A 16,408-nucleotide genomic window follows, 5' to 3' on the forward strand; every position below is an offset into this window, starting at 1 on the left:
AGAAAGAGAAAATTGCAAATCTGGACCATCTGACTTCTGGGGGTATAAAATGTAAATAAAGCCAAATCATCTGTGTCTGGCATCAGTACCTCCTCCTATTCACTGAGTACCTGCTTCAAATGCCTGGCGAAGTTCAAGAGGCATTTGTGTTTCCTAATGCGTGTGTGCGTGTGTGTGTCGTGTGTGTGTGTGTGTGTGTGTGTGTGTGTATGTGTGAGTGCGTGTGGCAGTGTTTGTGTTTGTGTGTGTATTTTTGTCTATCTGTGTGCGCTCCTATGTGTTTGTGTGTGCGTGTGTGTGTGTGTGTGTGTGTGTGTGTGTGTGTGTGTGTGTGTGTGTGTGCACGTTAGTCTGTCTGTGCCAGTGTATGCCAGTAACGATGAGCCAAATGGGCTGCGGGCTTGGCAAACACACTCTTGCAGTCTGTCGGACAGAAGCCAGAACAATGTGCAGAGAGAAACGTCTGCTCTTGAAACACACAGCAGAAAAAAGTGGAGGAGGGAGAGGTGGGATTGGTGGAGGAAAGGAGAAAAGGTGGTGTGTGTGTGTGTGTGTGTGTGTGTGTGTGTGTGTGTGTGTGTGTGTGTGTGTGTGTGTGTGTGTGTGTATGTGTGTGTGTGTGTGTGTGTGTGTGTATGTGTGTGTGTGTGTGTGTGTGTGTGTGTGTGTGGGGGGGGGGGGTGTTGCACACACATCACACTGGCAGTAATGTGCTTCCTGGAAGAGGCACCATAGACAGGCACACCGCTGAATAGCAGCTGAACCGAACTCTGGAGCTGCTATTCAGCACAAATAGAGCGTCAGATCCAGTCCACATCTGGGCCACATTCCAACGACTCCAGGCCAGATGTGTACCATATTTGGACCCACGCCAGCCGACCGCTACCTGGGCAGACATGCTAATGACGCAGCCAGACAGCCTGTTTTGCCTGGCACTAGAGGTGTGAAACGGAGGCAGCGGAAATGCTGGTGTGTTTGGCGGGCAGCGTGACAGTGTGGAGGCGTGACACCAGCACTAATCTGCAGCCAGTAGCTACACTCTCCACACTCACAAGAGTTCCACACTTCACTTTCAGCCCCCAGGGGAAAGAACACACACACACACACACACACACACACACACACACACACACACACACACAGAGGCAACACCGTCGACCCACTGCTGGTCAGAGCTCCTGCAGATAGCAAACTCTCGCCACATAACATGGCCTCTGGTGAGGCAATAAAAACAAGACTCACTTTTGTTCTAGCTTGTGCTATATAAAAACACAATCATTTTTTTAAGTGTGGAATGAAATAGGATAAAAACCCTTGAGATTCAGGTGGGTAGGTGTTTGTGTAGTGCAACATGGCATCTCAATGAGGGAAAAAACAACATGTGTGATTTTACATTCCAGGACATGATGCATCAGGAAAACTAGCAGCTACCACAGCCAAGTACAGACCTCCACAAACAACAGAAAGCCAGTGGGAGACTGCACAGTGTGCATACTAACCAGGTATGTCTCTTTTCACACCTGGCCTTGCACAACACTGTGACACTTCCTGGAACTCCCCACCAAGATGCTGTAGTCTACAGTATGATGCTGTCATTCCATAACCGACTGCTCAAAGTAGTACTATTATTGCATAAAACTTCCAATTTCTACCTTGTATCCCTGCTTTCGTTGCTTTTGTTTAGTGTACAATTGAGTACATTTTTAAATCTAATGACCTAATGATGAGCATTTGGTTTAAGTTCAATTAAATTTTATTCATATAGTGCCATAGTATATAAATATGTGTTAAGGCACTTTACAGTGCTGAGCTGACCTTGAACTTGCACTTGAACCCCTTATCCTTAAACTGATAAGGGAATAATTCTTTATTCTTTATTCTTTATTCTTTCTTTCAAGGATAGCCCCTTGAGATGTACCATCTCATTTTCGAGGGGGTCCTTACAATAATGACAAACAGTACAAAGATAATAAAGAGTAAGTACTAAACATCCAAACACTTAAACAATTCAAACACATAAACACAAGGACACACACACACTCACACACACTCATGCTCCTCAAAACTACCGCCCCATCCCCGCCCCCACCAGCCAGTATTACACAAACGGGATACCATCAAAGAATCCCTCTGCGAAAAATTGAGGTGGAATTGTACACATAAGCATACAGTACTGCACACCCATATGAATACATTTGCTTGCATGCACAAGTAAGGTATACAGTACATATTTGTACACAAATACACTCGCATATACATATACAAATACACACAACATTTGTACACAGATACACACATATACAGTACAGTAGACAAAAGGAAAGCATGAGTAGAATAAGTCCTAGAGAGAAAAGGTAAGGCAGATCAGAAACAGGAGCAGGATGTAAGAAAATTCGTAGTTAAAGATGATCTGAAGATATGAAAAGAAGTTATCGACCTAAGTGACGAAGGAAGGTTGTTCCAATCTGATGGAGCTTTAAATTTAAATGCACGACGACCAATTTCTTTGCTGATTCTAGGTGTAACTAGAAACAAATGGTCCATGTGTCGTAGGCTGTATTGAGAACTAAAAGGGATTAAAAGTTCTTTCAAATATGAAGGGAAATTGGAATGAATGCATTTGAAAAAAAGTGTTGACCAATGGAGTTGCCTTCTGGACTTGTGGGCAAGCCAGTTCAAGGACTCATGCATTGACAGTGATGGGTTCTATAAGGACACCTGAGCACAGATCTACAAAGACTATTATATACTATATACTACATTTACCAAACCCAGTCCCACTCTCTCTCTCCCACTTACTTCCTGTCTGTTCTCTGTCTCTCTCTCTAAGGCCAGAAAAAGCTCCAAAACAAACCAAAAATAATTGGATGCCTCAAGTTCACACAATTCCCTGTTGTGGTGGCATAGTGTACGTTTCCATATGCCAGCTAATACGCTGTTACTTTTAATAACGCAAACTCTCACTCTCGTTTGGTCAGAGAGGGCTGTACTGGACTTTAATAAGAGTTTGGCTTTGGTGCCACCAAGAATTGGCTTATCACCGCATGAAGAGACAGGCACTGAGGCAGGCTGGTGGCGGTGGCACGGCAGTGGCATGGCAGCACACAGTTCAGCATGAGAGTCCCCGTGAAACAGATGGGTCGGCAGAAATAGCAACGCCATTACGGGTGTATTTATACTCATCATCAATCTCGCAAGAAGAAGCAAGTGGTTTTTAGTTCCTTTGTCAAAAATAGATGAGATGGAGGAGGGAACGTGACGGTCCTCTGAAGGACGAGGCAGCGAGTGCATGGGTGAGTGTGTGTGTGTGTGTGTGTGTGTGTGTGTGTGTGTGTGTGTGTTTTTGTGTTTGTGTTTGTATGTGTGTTTGTGTATGTATGTATGTGTGTGTTTGAGTGTGTGTGTGTGTGTGTGTGTGTGTGTGTGTGTGTGTGTGTGTGTGTGTGTGTGTGTGTGTGTATGCAGTCTTAGAAAAGTCTAAGAAAAAAGACAAAAATTTGGAGACAAAGGATAAGGAACAAAGAAGCAGTACAATCTACTGTAGCTACCCTTGCAGCTTCCCATTTTGGAGGGAAAGTGAGAGAGCGGTATACGATCTAGCAGCCATGCTAGTACTCCCCAGCACCTGTGGAGGCAGCAGGCAGTCGGGAGCTGAGCTCTGGGGAGACCTGCCTGCTCCAGCTCCATATGCACTGCCGCAATGTCACCTGGCACACCGTGCCGCAAACACACTTCAGCCGATCGCTCTGCACTTCTGTCCTTGTGTTTGTTTGTTTGTTTGTTTGTTTGTTTCATACAACACATACGTTTGTAGGGCGAAGTAAGAGGTTGTTGTTGGGGAAGGCTTACCCAGTGTGTTATTACACCAATGTGCCTGGCGCAATACAAATTTAACTTTGTTTTACTGTCAAGTTTGTCTGCTTTAATAAATGGCTCTGATGATAAAAAACGTTAGGGGGATTAGGAGGATGTGAACAGAAAAAAAGACAAAGTAAACACTACAGGCCAATGCAAGATTAACATCAATTTGCCTACAGTAATTCAACCCATTTCTTTTTAAAACTAGATTTGATTTTTAAATTAGCCAGCATGTGTATCATTTTAAGGAGTTAGAAAGTATTGCTCAGGGAAATTAACTTGAGGGTTTAGCTTTTGGAAGAGTCACACTGAAATATTCAGCTGCTGTGTAACAAGATGCCCAGTGTTTATGCTCATCTGGGTGTAACCACTCATCTCATACATGACCTTGAACCATCTCATACGTGACCTTGAACTAGCATGTCCTTTGCTGCCAACAGCTCTTTACTTTACCAACAAAGACAAGGTTATAGGAACACATCAATGTGGATGTTACTTCTGGAGGCAATTTCACTGGAGGAATTTCTGTACTAAATCATTATAATAAATTCCTAATTCAAGTAGGTTAAATGTAACAAAGGATTGATGAAAACGGGTTTATTTGCATCAACATGACTTGTGTTGTTTCTGTTACAGTTGCCATGAACAACCTCAAGTTTTGATAGCCCAGCTTCCCACAACACCTCCCATGATAAAGAGTGTATCCATGATTACTTCTGTTAAGACTAATGGAAATGTGCACGCACAGACTCGTTTTTAACTTTAGATGAATTCTCACAAGTGTCATAACGTGCAAATGGGTTGGACAGATACCCAGCTACTGGCAAGTTGGTCGTTCAGGTAAGCCCAGACCTTAATTAACTCACAAATCACTTTGATTAAATTAAATTATGCTCAGCCACATGCTCTGTGTGTGAAAAAAGCACACTGCCGGTTTTGAATCACCACCACAGTAATTGGCACTGATTCCCATGATTCAGTCATGCAAGCAGAGGCCAGATTCAACACGAAGTGTTCTTCAAACAAGCCGTGAAAACACTGATGGTAATCTAGTGATAGGCATCTAAGGCCAATGTGCCAGGATGTTTTTTTTTTTTTTTTTTTTTTAAATCATGCTGGAAAGAGAAAGAGAGGAAAGAACAAGTATAGAGTATAGTGAATGAGACAATCTGCATTTGTCCAGCTGCACAATCAGGTGCTTCACAGCGGTCAAAAACAATCTTCGACTCTGACGAGGACAAAGTGGTGTTGAAACGTCAAGTTGATTTTGTTTGCACTAGTAAAGACTGCAATTTTAATCAGTGTGCTCCAGTCTGCTATCTGTGTTTTAATAATGAACAGATGTGTATGGACACCATAGGGAGATGTGGATAAAATAAAAAACATGGGAAAAGTGGAGGAGAAAGGGGACTTGTTAATGTGGATAGGGCTGAATTGCTTAAAGGAAACCGCCCTGGCTCTTTGTCTCAGTGTTCTGGCTGTCGTTTGACAATGGGAATAAAAACGTGCTAAATAAATAAAAGAAACATCTGCCATCATGCATTTTTAAAAGGGCCCTGCTCTTCCTCGACAACATACTTTATAGGTCTGGACCCTTAGGGTGAGTGTCAGATAACTGACTGTTTGCTCTGTGCACCTTTTCTCAAAGTCAGATCGCTAGCCACTTTAATATTAAAGCCTCCTAGGTATCTACAGCCTCCCGTGGGTGCAGCTCATGGTCAGCCGGCGTGGGATTCTAGAATGGCAGCCATTTTCAAAACCTGTGCTCAGCCTGTTCTATAACCTGATCAATCTGTGTGTGGTGTGTGTGTGTGTGTGTGTGTGTGTGTGTGTGTGTGTGTTTGTGTGTTGCTGAGTGTGAAGTGTAGTCAGTGAGCTTTGTGTGAGTGTGAGTGTGTGCGTGTGTGTGTGTGTGTGGGGAATGGGGGTCAGCTGTGCTGGCAAGCCATCATCTCAGCCTGAGGATACAGTGCGTACGGTTTTACAGGCGAAACCCAATCTAGCGAGATGGAGGGAGAGCGGCTCAGATCATCTTCTCGTTTCCAACTCGACCGGCACGCACACACTAGGAGCCCTCCAGCGCTTTATCTGATTATGGTTCCAATAACTTAATCAAAAGGTTGGTAAACAAGGCTAGGGAAGGGAAGGGGTGGACAGGGAAAACAAAGAACCACCCCTTTGGAAACTTAAAAGTAGGGTGCCATGGTTCTACGGTTCCTCTGCCCGCCTGCCTGCTTGCTTGCCTGCTTGCCTGCACGGATGCGCTGGCTCCTCTGTTCACAGTGTGTGCCAATATGCTCAAACATCTTGGATTACAGAGAGGCTGAAGCACAGCATACTGCCAGCACTGCTCCTGCTTAGAGCTCAATGTTCCACCGAATACTTCTCCACCCAAAAGTAGTTAGATAGATAGATAGATAGATAGATAGATAGATAGAGTACTTAATGATTCCCCAAAGGGAAATGACAGTTTCATAGCAGAATATTTGAAATAGAACTGCAAAATGTATTCATGAGAAATCCTCCCTGTGGTGAACAGGGATTGGGGTTTCTCAGTCTCATTCGACTTCTGATAGTGAGCAACTCTCTGAGACAGTTCCATTCCTGCATCAGCAGCTATGGATAAAAACCATAGATGGATAAAATCCAAGATGAAAGCACCTCTCAGGGAAATGTCGCCATGTATGCAGGTTTTCATCGCTAAAGCCCTGAAGCTCATTTTGTCAGTGAAAGACACCTTCTCAGTAGGATGAGTGTGTGTCAGGGTCGGGTGGAGTTTGTGTTTGTATGTGTGTGACTGGATGTATGTCATGCTCTCTTAACTGAGCAATAAGAGGATAACGTCCTTGGTAAAAACCGGTGACCAGGTCCGATGGTCACTTTGGCTGAGCTCCAGAGATCCTGTGTGGAGATGGGAGAGACTTCCAGAGGGACAAACATCATCTCCAGCACTCCTGGGCTATAAGGCAAAGGGGACAGACATAACCCTCTCCTAACTGAATAACACAACAGTCTGCCAGGACCTCAGACTGTGGTGATGGTTCCCCTTCCAATAGGACAGTGACCCTGACCACACAGCCAAGACAATGCAAGAGTGGCTCAGGGCCCACTCTGGGAACATCCTTGAGTGGCCAAGCCAGAGCCCTGACTTGAACCCAATCAGACATCTCTGGATGGACCTGAAAATGGCTGTCTACTGACGGTGCGAAGAATAGCAGAAAATCCCCAAATCCAGGCATGCCATGCTTGCTGCATCATGCCCAAGACGACTCCCGTCAATAGTCGCTGCAGAGAGGTACAACTGAAGTACCGAGTGGGTTTGAAATCTAAATGTGATTTCTCAAAAACTGTTTTCCTTTTTATTATGGGGTACTGAGTATTGATTGATGAGACAAAAAAATTATATGTTAGCATAAGGCTGCAACATATAGAAAATGTGAAACAAAAAAAAATACCAGAGGTTTCAATACTGGTTGATAGCCATTATAAACCCAATACACTCTCTCACATACACACACACACACACACACACACACACACACACACACACACACACACACAAATGGGCTGTAAATACTAAATACCCAAGGACACATACTGTACAGATCATGAAATTTACAAAAACTACTCCTGCCGTGCCCTACAGAGATAAACAACATGTTCTGTTTTGCGAGTTTTCATTCAGTGCAGGCGTGGGACTAAGTGGACCTCGTTCACACACTATGTTGAGCAACAGCACTCCATGAGCAGAGCAGAGCAGAGCAGATGTGTTGTCTAATGGGGGAGATAAGAAAAGCCAGTCTGCAACACTTTGATGGCTGCTCTGCTGAGATGCTGCTGCCGCAACAACACAACAGACCCTGTTTTCCAAAGCGGAGAGACGTGAAGTGCAGCGATTTCGTTTGAGGGATTAAATCAACAACCTCTATCTAATCTGATGCTGCTGTTGTTGCTGAGATACTGTCAAGCAAATCAAATAAAACACAGGGAACTGACCAGAAAGAGAAAGAAGTAATCTCTCTCTCTCTCATCTAATATCATAATACATATGAATGACAGAGAGAAAACACTTATCATTTCAGTCAGTATTTGGAATATTTTACCATGCAGGCCTACATTGCCTTCTAAATCTTCATTAACCATATTCCATGGTTGTGAAATATAAGGAATAAATGTGAACATCAGAAGGTCAACCATCATGTTTTATTTAATCACCATCATTTTAACTTTGTTGGAGTTAGGAAAAGTGAGAACTGTAGGCTAACTTATTTTTTTACAAAAAACTAACAAATGAAAGGGAGAAAATGTCATTCAAAAATAAAAGTTATATATATATATATATTTGACAAGTTGAAAAACAAACGCAAATAATCAGTAATCATCAATTTCTCATCATATTTGTAGGCTACACACACACACACACACACACACACATTTTTTTTTTTTTTTACTAGAGATGAGATTTACTCTGAGATCTAAAGTGACCAAGCTGCGGGCGGACCACCTCACTTTTTTTTTTTTTTTTTTTCACTTGTTGAGGCTGTAATCTAAAGGTCAACGGACCTCCGCATGAGCGGTGTGAGCCTCTCCTCTATCAGGAGAAATTGCCCTGTCCCTCGCTCCGGCCAGTGGTTTAACGACCAGGGATGATAAGGGCAACAATGTTTTAGGAGGAACCGATAAAATTAAGGACAGACAGCTCTATCGGGCCGTTAATCACACTGCCAAAGAATAGGCTTCACAAACTGCATTCAAATTAAACAAGCCATACAATGTACAATGGGGCATTAATTTCAGTTGCATAAAATATTCAACACCTCCACCCTGACGGCATAATGTGCCTACATTGCCCTTTACTATTATTATTCAATAATGTATTATTGAAATCTGGATTACATGGGATATCGTGATGTATTGCACATGGGTGGCAGACAGCGCAATCCTATGGGGGTTTACAGTGTAATGTAAGGTCGGTGGAGCGCTTCTTCTCAAACTAGGTGAGATTCACTCGGCGGTTTGCAATCACATGGACGCTAACATAAATCTCAGCCTGATATGAAGTGACTTATCAATAACAGCGGCGATCAAAGCAGTCGATCCAAAGGAGATAGCAAAGAAATAATCAGGCACATGCCGAAGGATTCTACCTTTTCAAGCACGCACGCACGCGCGCGCACACACACACGTGGAGAGAGCGGAAAACACACACATTGGAGATAGATCGATAGCATCATGTCTTCATCATTGTAACACAAAAGACAAAAGGCCTTTTTGGTCATATCTCCGTCTGTAGGCCTACAATAAAATTGGAGCTGACTCGAGGACACCGCGATCCGGCGACCCCACAAGAGATACACACAGGTAATGCATACATGCATTGTTCTTGTGTACAATCACCAACATATTTAATATTAACTACATATATACTTATGAGCATATATAAAACCTTGACATTTACTTCAAAACAAACCAAAGACATTGTCTTTAGTCATGTTTGGTTTCTGGGAACTTGAAAAGCTTGATTAGTCTGAGGTCTGGCAAACATTACTTTGAGGCAAGTATGATGAAATTCCAGATGTCATTGTCACTAGAACATCAGCCAAACCTGCAACACAGCCCTGGGCGCTGAAGGTAACGTTAAGATCTTAAGGAGGAAAAGTACTCTTACCGGAGCAATTCCATCCAGTGGGTGTTTGACAATCGCTGAGGGAGGAAGGGAAAGCACAAAGTTGTCTGACAGGTAAGACGGTTAGGAGACACAACACCGCAATCAAAACTCCCTCCCCCCAAGTTCGGTGGCAAGACTGCAGGCGTCTTTGATCCGGACAAACCGCTGCTACTGCCATCTCAGTTCAACGGCTTTCCCCGACAGCACGGGCGACGCGGGCGGAGAGCGTAGGCATCCACCGGGAACTCCGTTTCTCTCAAGACCGCGGCGGCTGACGGCGAATACCTCAACTGTGAAGAGAGAACCATCTTCCGAACAATGCAGCGAGCCCCATGTATGTGCAGTTACGCTCAGAACAGTAGGGTTGGCTCTGATCTGTCCGGGAGATGAACAACTGTCGGATTTTCCTTACTTAGACCCAGTGCGTAAAAGAAACCACAACTGTTTTGAATGCTCATATAAATCCCGTCACTAATTTGTTGCGTCCCAGTTGACCAGCCTGTCTAAGTGTGAACACTAGGAGAATGAAAACAGACGTGTGTTTGTCTGAATTTGTTCCATTTCCACTGTCTCCGTACTGGTAGAATGGCTCGGCGCGTGCCTCGGCACTGTGTGTTCAAGTGACAGAGCAGTTCCGAGAGAAGGTGGGGTGGCGCTTTGTGAATGTTCAGCGCCCATTGGCTGAAGGTGGATTCAGATCGAGGATGCTTAATTCCGGGGTCGGATGTACCACTTCGATGAGTGATCATTTGAGGATAGGATAGCCTACATTTGGAAGACGTGCATGCAACACGGTCTGTAGAACCGTGGACGTATACACAGACATTTACATACGAGACAGTGCAGAAAAGTCTGTCAGGGAGGACATCTCAGTCCAATGTTATAGATATAACTTTACATAATTTAATCTATCTTCATGGATTGAAGATTGAAAACCACCGAGTTGCGTCAAGTTATACTTCAAGGTCAAGTCGTGAATGTAATAACGCCTCCTGTGATAGCATTAATAGCAAGGGAAAATTAATTTAGTGTCAATGTCAGAGGTTTTGATTAACCTTATTATGCACACGTGCATGTGTAATCAGCAATATCCCCTTTGGAGGCTGCCCGCATGAATGGTTTTGTGCCCTGCACAGAACAGAGGCTTTTCTGTGCTCTTGAGTCGCAAAAAACCAGCACAGGGTGTCATATCACAATCGGAGGGGCATTGAAGATACACGACAGAAATCAGTCTGTTCGTTTATTGTCATATACCTGATAAAAAATGATTTATCAGTAATGACATTTCTGTGCTCAAGAGCCAGCTTTGAAGAATAAATGAAATAGTATAATAAAAATGTATATTAAATGTGTGTGCATGTGCATGTGTGTGTGTGTGGGTGGGGTGGGTAGCCATCTGGTAAATAAGGTGCTATTTGACTGGACTGAACCGGACAAAGGTTAAAAAATCACAAAAAAAAATCATTAAAAAATACGCATTAATTGAAGGGCAGTTTGGGGACAACAAATTTGATGAACTGTGTGAAATTTGTGTGTATGTGTGTCTGCCTTTCTCTTACTCATAATCCATGACTACACACACTAGCAACAAGCCCCATTTGTCCAACTGCCTGTGTTGACGATTTAATCCTCTCTAATGATTAACTCCTCTCTAATGATTTTTTGTTTGTGATTTTTAACCTTTGTCCGGTTCAGTCCAGTCAAATAGCACCTTATTTACCAGATGGAGCAACCCCCAACCCCCTGCCCAACACACCCCATAGCCTACATTTGGAAGACGTGCATGCAACACGGTCTGTAGAACCGTGGACGTATACACACACATTTACATACGAGACAGTGCAGAAAAGTCAGTCAGGGAGGACATCTCAGTCCAATGTTATAGATATAACTTTTACATAATTTAATTCTATCTTCATGGATTGAAGATTGAAAACCACCGAGTTGCGTCAAGTTATACTTCAAGGTCAAGTCGTGAATGTAATAACGCCTCCCTGTGATAGCATTACTAGCAAGGAAATTAATTTAGTGTCAATGTCAGAGGTTTTGACAACTCTTATTATGCACACGTGCATGTGTAATCAGCAATATCCCCTTTTGGAGGCTGCCCGCATGAATGGTCTTTGTGCCCTGCACAGAACAGAGGCTTTTCTGTGCTCTTGAGTCGCGTGCACCAGCACAGGGTGTCATAATACAATCGGAGGGGGGCATTGAAGATACACGACAGAAATCAGTTCAAGTTCAAGTTTATTGTCATATACTGATAAAATGATTTATCAGTAATGACATTTCTTGTGCTCAAGAGCCAGCTTTGAAGAATAAATGAAATAGTAGTAATTAAAAATGTATATTAATTATGTGTGTGTGCATGTGTGTGTGGGGGTGTGGGGTGGGGTGGGGGGTTGCTCCATCTGGTAAATAAGGTGCTATTTGACTGGACTGAACCGGACAAAGGTTAAAAATCACAAAAAAAATCATTAAAAATTACGCACACTGAAGGGCAGTTTAGGGGACAACAAATTTGAAGAAGAATGAACTGAGTAGTGAAAAACTAGAGGGGGGAAAAGCAGGGGAGACAACAGCTTAGAAGTCTTTGTCATGAGACAGTTTAGCAGTGGTGTGACCCAGAGAGTCTGCCTTTCTCTGGCGTACTCATAATCCATGGTGTGTGTGTGTGTGTGTGTGTGTGTGTGTGTGTGTGTGTGTGTGTGTGTGTGTGTGTGTGTGTGTGACTACGCATAACACTACGCACACTAGCAACAAGCCCCATTTGTCCAACTGCCTGTGTTGACGATTTAATCCTCTCTAATGATTAACTCCTCTCTAATGATTTTTGTTTGTGATTTTTAACCTTTGTCCGGTTCAGTCCAGTCAAATAGCACCTTATTTACCAGATGGAGCAACCCCAACCCCCGCCCAACACACCCCATAGCCTACATTTGGAAGACGTGCATGCAACACGGTCTGTAGAACCGTGGACGTATACACACACATTTACATACGAGACAGTGCAGAAAAGTCAGTCAGGGAGGACATCTCAGTCCAATGTTATAGATATAACTTTTACATAATTTAATTCTATCTTCATGGATTGAAGATTGAAAACCACCGAGTTGCGTCAAGTTATACTTCAAGGTCGAGTCGTGAATGTAATAACGCCTCCCTGTGATAGCATTACTAGCAAGGAAATTAATTTAGTGTCAATGTCAGAGGTTTTGACAACTCTTATTATGCACACGTGCATGTGTAATCAGCAATATCCCCTTTTGGAGGCTGCCCGCATGAATGGTCTTTGTGCCCTGCACAGAACAGAGGCTTTTCTGTGCTCTTGAGTCGCGTGCACCAGCACAGGGTGTCATAATACAATCGGAGGGGGGCATTGAAGATACACGACAGAAATCAGTTCAAGTTCAAGTTTATTGTCATATACTGATAAAATGATTTATCAGTAATGACATTTCTTGTGCTCAAGAGCCAGCTTTGAAGAATAAATGAAATAGTAGTAATTAAAAATGTATATTGTGTGTGTGTGTGTGGGGGTTATGGGGTGTGTTGGGCAGGGGGTTGCTCCATCTGGTAAATAAGGTGCTATTTGACTGGACTGAACCGGACAAAGGTTAAAAATCACAAAAAAAATCATTAAAAATTACGCACACTGAAGGGCAGTTTGGGGACAACAAATTTGATGAACCAACATGCTAAAACAGAAACACAATTTGCATATTGAAGAAGAACCGGTTGAACTGAGTAGTGAAACAACTAGAGGGGAAAAGCAGGGAGACAACAGCTCAGTAGAAGTCTTTGTCATGAGACAGTTTAGCAGTGGTGTGACCCAGAGAGTGACTTCAGTTCAGAACAAGGGAATTCACTGTGATGAGGCAGAGGGTAAGGATGTATGTCAACACTGACACAGTTTTGAACAGGAGTGCCATTAGAGATGGTGTGTGTGTGTGTGTGTGTGTGTGTGTGTGTGTGTGTGTGTGTGTGTGTGTGTGTGTGTGTGTATGTGTGTGTCTGCCTTTCTCTTACTCATAATCCATGACTACGCACACTAGCAACAAGCCCCATTTGTCCAACTACCTGTGTTGACGATTTAATCCTCTCTAATGATTAACTCCTCTCTAATGATTTTTTTTGTGATTTTTAACCTTTGTCCGGTTCAGTCCAGTCAAATAGCACCTTATTTACCAGATGGAGCAACCCCCTGCCCAACACACCCATAACCCCCCACACACACACACATCACAAAGAACTAGGGAAATGGTTAGCTTTAGGACAAAGCTGAAAATTCACTTTCACAAATAGAACAACTTCTAAATAGCTTAAAATGAACAGCATTGGTCAAGAGACAATTTGCAAATGCCCTGAGGTAAAGCAGTTGACTAGGAGAAGGTTAACGGCGAGACGCCAGAGCTCGGGAGAATTAGCGTGTTTTAGCCTGGTGGAGCCTGGAGTCAGGGGACCCCTGACCCCAGTGCATTGAAGATCAAGCGGATTTGGGGAAGGATCACAGCTCTGACTTATCTATGCTTTTTCACTGTGGGAAAATGGGTTTCTCCCTCCTCTCAGCCTGCTGGGCTGCCAGTATCTCTCCCCAACTCTTCCTCCCTCTCCTCCCCTCTCCTCCTCTTCCATCTCTCTTACTCTACCTCTCTCTCTTCCCCCTGTACTCTCCCTCCTCCTTCAGCTCTTTATTCCTCTTCTCCTCTCTTGCTTCACATCCCTCCTCTCCTCTTTGTTTAATCTCAATACTGCAGTGATGTAAGTGCAACACCCAGGCTTCCTTTGGATGAATACTCAAATGTTTCTCCTCTAATCTGCATCTCCTGTTTCTCCTTTATCTGCATCTCCTCTTCCTCTCCCTGTTTCTCCTCTATCTGCTCTTCCTCGCCCGCTTCCTCCTCTGTGCCTCCTCCTCTTCCTGTTTCTCCTCTATCTGCATCTCCTCTTCCTCTCCCTGTTTCTCTTCTGTCTGTGCCTCCTCTTCCTCTCCGACTTTGTCTACTTTTTGCGCTTCCTCCTCTTCTCTTCACTGCCCGTCTATCTACACCTCCTCCTCTCCTCCTCTTCTTTTCACTGGCCATCTATCTGCACCTCCTCTTCTCCTCCTCTTCTTTTAACTGCTCCTCTATCTGCACCTTCTCCTCTTCACTGCTCCTCTAGCTGCACCTCCTCCTCTTCTCTTCACTGCTCCTCTATCTGCACCTCCTCTTCTCCTCTTCAATGCTCTTCTAGCTGCACCTCCTCATCTCCCCCTCTTCTCTTCACTGTTCCTCTAGCGGCACCTCCTCATCTCCTCCCTCTTCTCTTCACTGTTCCTCTAGCTGCACCTCCTCCTCTCCTCTTCAATGCTCTTCTAGCTGCACCTCCTCATCTCCCCCTCTTCTCTTCATTGCTCCGCTATCTGCACCTCCTCCTCTCCTCTTCACTGGTCTTATATCTGCACCTCCTCCTCTATCTGCACCTCCTCTTTTCCCATGACTGCCCTCTCTGTAGATCTGTCCTACATACAAGTCTCAGTCATGATATATGTTTGTGCAGGTGGGTAAGTGGTTTGTGTGTGTGTGTGTGTGTGTGTGTGTGTGTGTGTGTGTAGAGTGTCTTTGTGTCAATGTGTGTGTGTGTGTGTGTGTGTGTGTATTTATCAAGCACAAGCACCTTGTCCTATCCTCTGCTCTCTTGAGTGCATGGTGACAGGACAGGACTGAGGGACTCTAGTCCTTCAGCCTCATGCTGTAGCTGTCATGCCCCCGTATGCCAGCAAACCAGCCCAATTCCCACCTAATCCAATTAGCCCCACTGACAATAAGAGTGACATCCCAGCCAGGCAGAAATATGCAGCTCCTTCACAATGTTGGGAGTCGGCTTGGCAGCTGCATCGAAATGGCGAATGCAGTGCAATTATTTTTGGTCAGATTTGAGTGACTTTGAATCACTGCTTACTCATGTGCTGTTTGCTGACTGTCACATCCAGGCATTTGTTGTGTTGAGGCAATTTTGAAAAATTAGGATTGCTGAAGGATTTATTTATTTTATTTTATTCATAAGAAGTGCCAGAGTCCTGAAGTCTTCTTGGTTTAGGAAAATATTTGGTTGAGTGGCAGTCTCGTTGTCTTGTGGTTCAGCTTCATCGCTGAAATATAAAGCGGCACTGTCCTCGTCCGATCACAATCTGCCAAAAGTAGAAGTTTTGGAGAAGTCGGGGGAAAAAAACGGACAGATAAAGTCACTGGTGTTGTCTCCTCGCCTAGTCTGTGAAAAGTTCTGCCAACATTTTCTCAGGGAACTGCAAAGAGCCGTCACCATGGGTCACCTGCTGTGAGAAAGCCCACACACAAACTCTCTCTCTCTCTTTCTCACACACACACACACACACACACACTGCCTCACTCTCCCTCATTGTAGGAGTGTGACCAATACGGTCGCATTGGGCGGCGGCAGGGGCAGCATCATCGTCACACCTCGCCCGTTGTGCAGCCGTGCTGGGTACACCAGTGTTTTAATATAGCTCCAGCCTCTCCCTCCTCCTCTCCTATCCTCTCGTCTCTACTCTGCTCCTCTCCCTCGCCACCCACCCCCACCTGTCTGCCTGTCTGCCAACCCCCACAGGTCAAGCGCACAGACAGCTTGGCCCCCTCTGAGGAAATATGAGCGATTAGGACTCACTGACAGACTCCGGCAAGGACAAAAAGGACAGAGAGAGAGAGAGAGTGAAAGAGAGAGGGTGAGAGAGAGAGAGAGAGAACTGAGTTGGGAAAGTTATAGAGACAACGAATGAGAGGAAAAGAGAGAGACAGAATAAAGTGAGATGCCGATTTGGAAACGGAGAGAAAAAAGTAGTAAGGATTGAAGAGAAATTAAGAAAGAGTGGGGGAGTTCAGA

The 16,408-nt window shown here is 44.2% G+C and overlaps 1 protein-coding gene across 2 annotated transcripts in view; it reads right to left on the minus strand.

The window, feature by feature from the left end:
• The window catches only part of tmeff2b (transmembrane protein with EGF-like and two follistatin-like domains 2b), a 65,802-nt gene extending 55,647 nt beyond the window's left edge, over nucleotides 1-10,155 (minus strand). For both annotated transcript variants that reach the window (XM_048235190.1, XM_048235191.1), the window contains exon 1: nucleotides 9,527-10,155. In XM_048235190.1, coding sequence (XP_048091147.1) covers nucleotides 9,527-9,704 — 178 coding nt within the window. In that variant the 5' untranslated portion in view covers nucleotides 9,705-10,155. The remainder of the gene's footprint in view (nucleotides 1-9,526) is intronic.
• Nucleotides 10,156-16,408: the final 6,253 nt, after the last annotated feature.

The sequence above is a fragment of the Alosa alosa genome, chromosome 23 (genome assembly GCF_017589495.1).
Source record: "Alosa alosa isolate M-15738 ecotype Scorff River chromosome 23, AALO_Geno_1.1, whole genome shotgun sequence".
In the NCBI taxonomy this organism is placed as follows: domain Eukaryota; kingdom Metazoa; phylum Chordata; class Actinopteri; order Clupeiformes; family Clupeidae; genus Alosa; species Alosa alosa.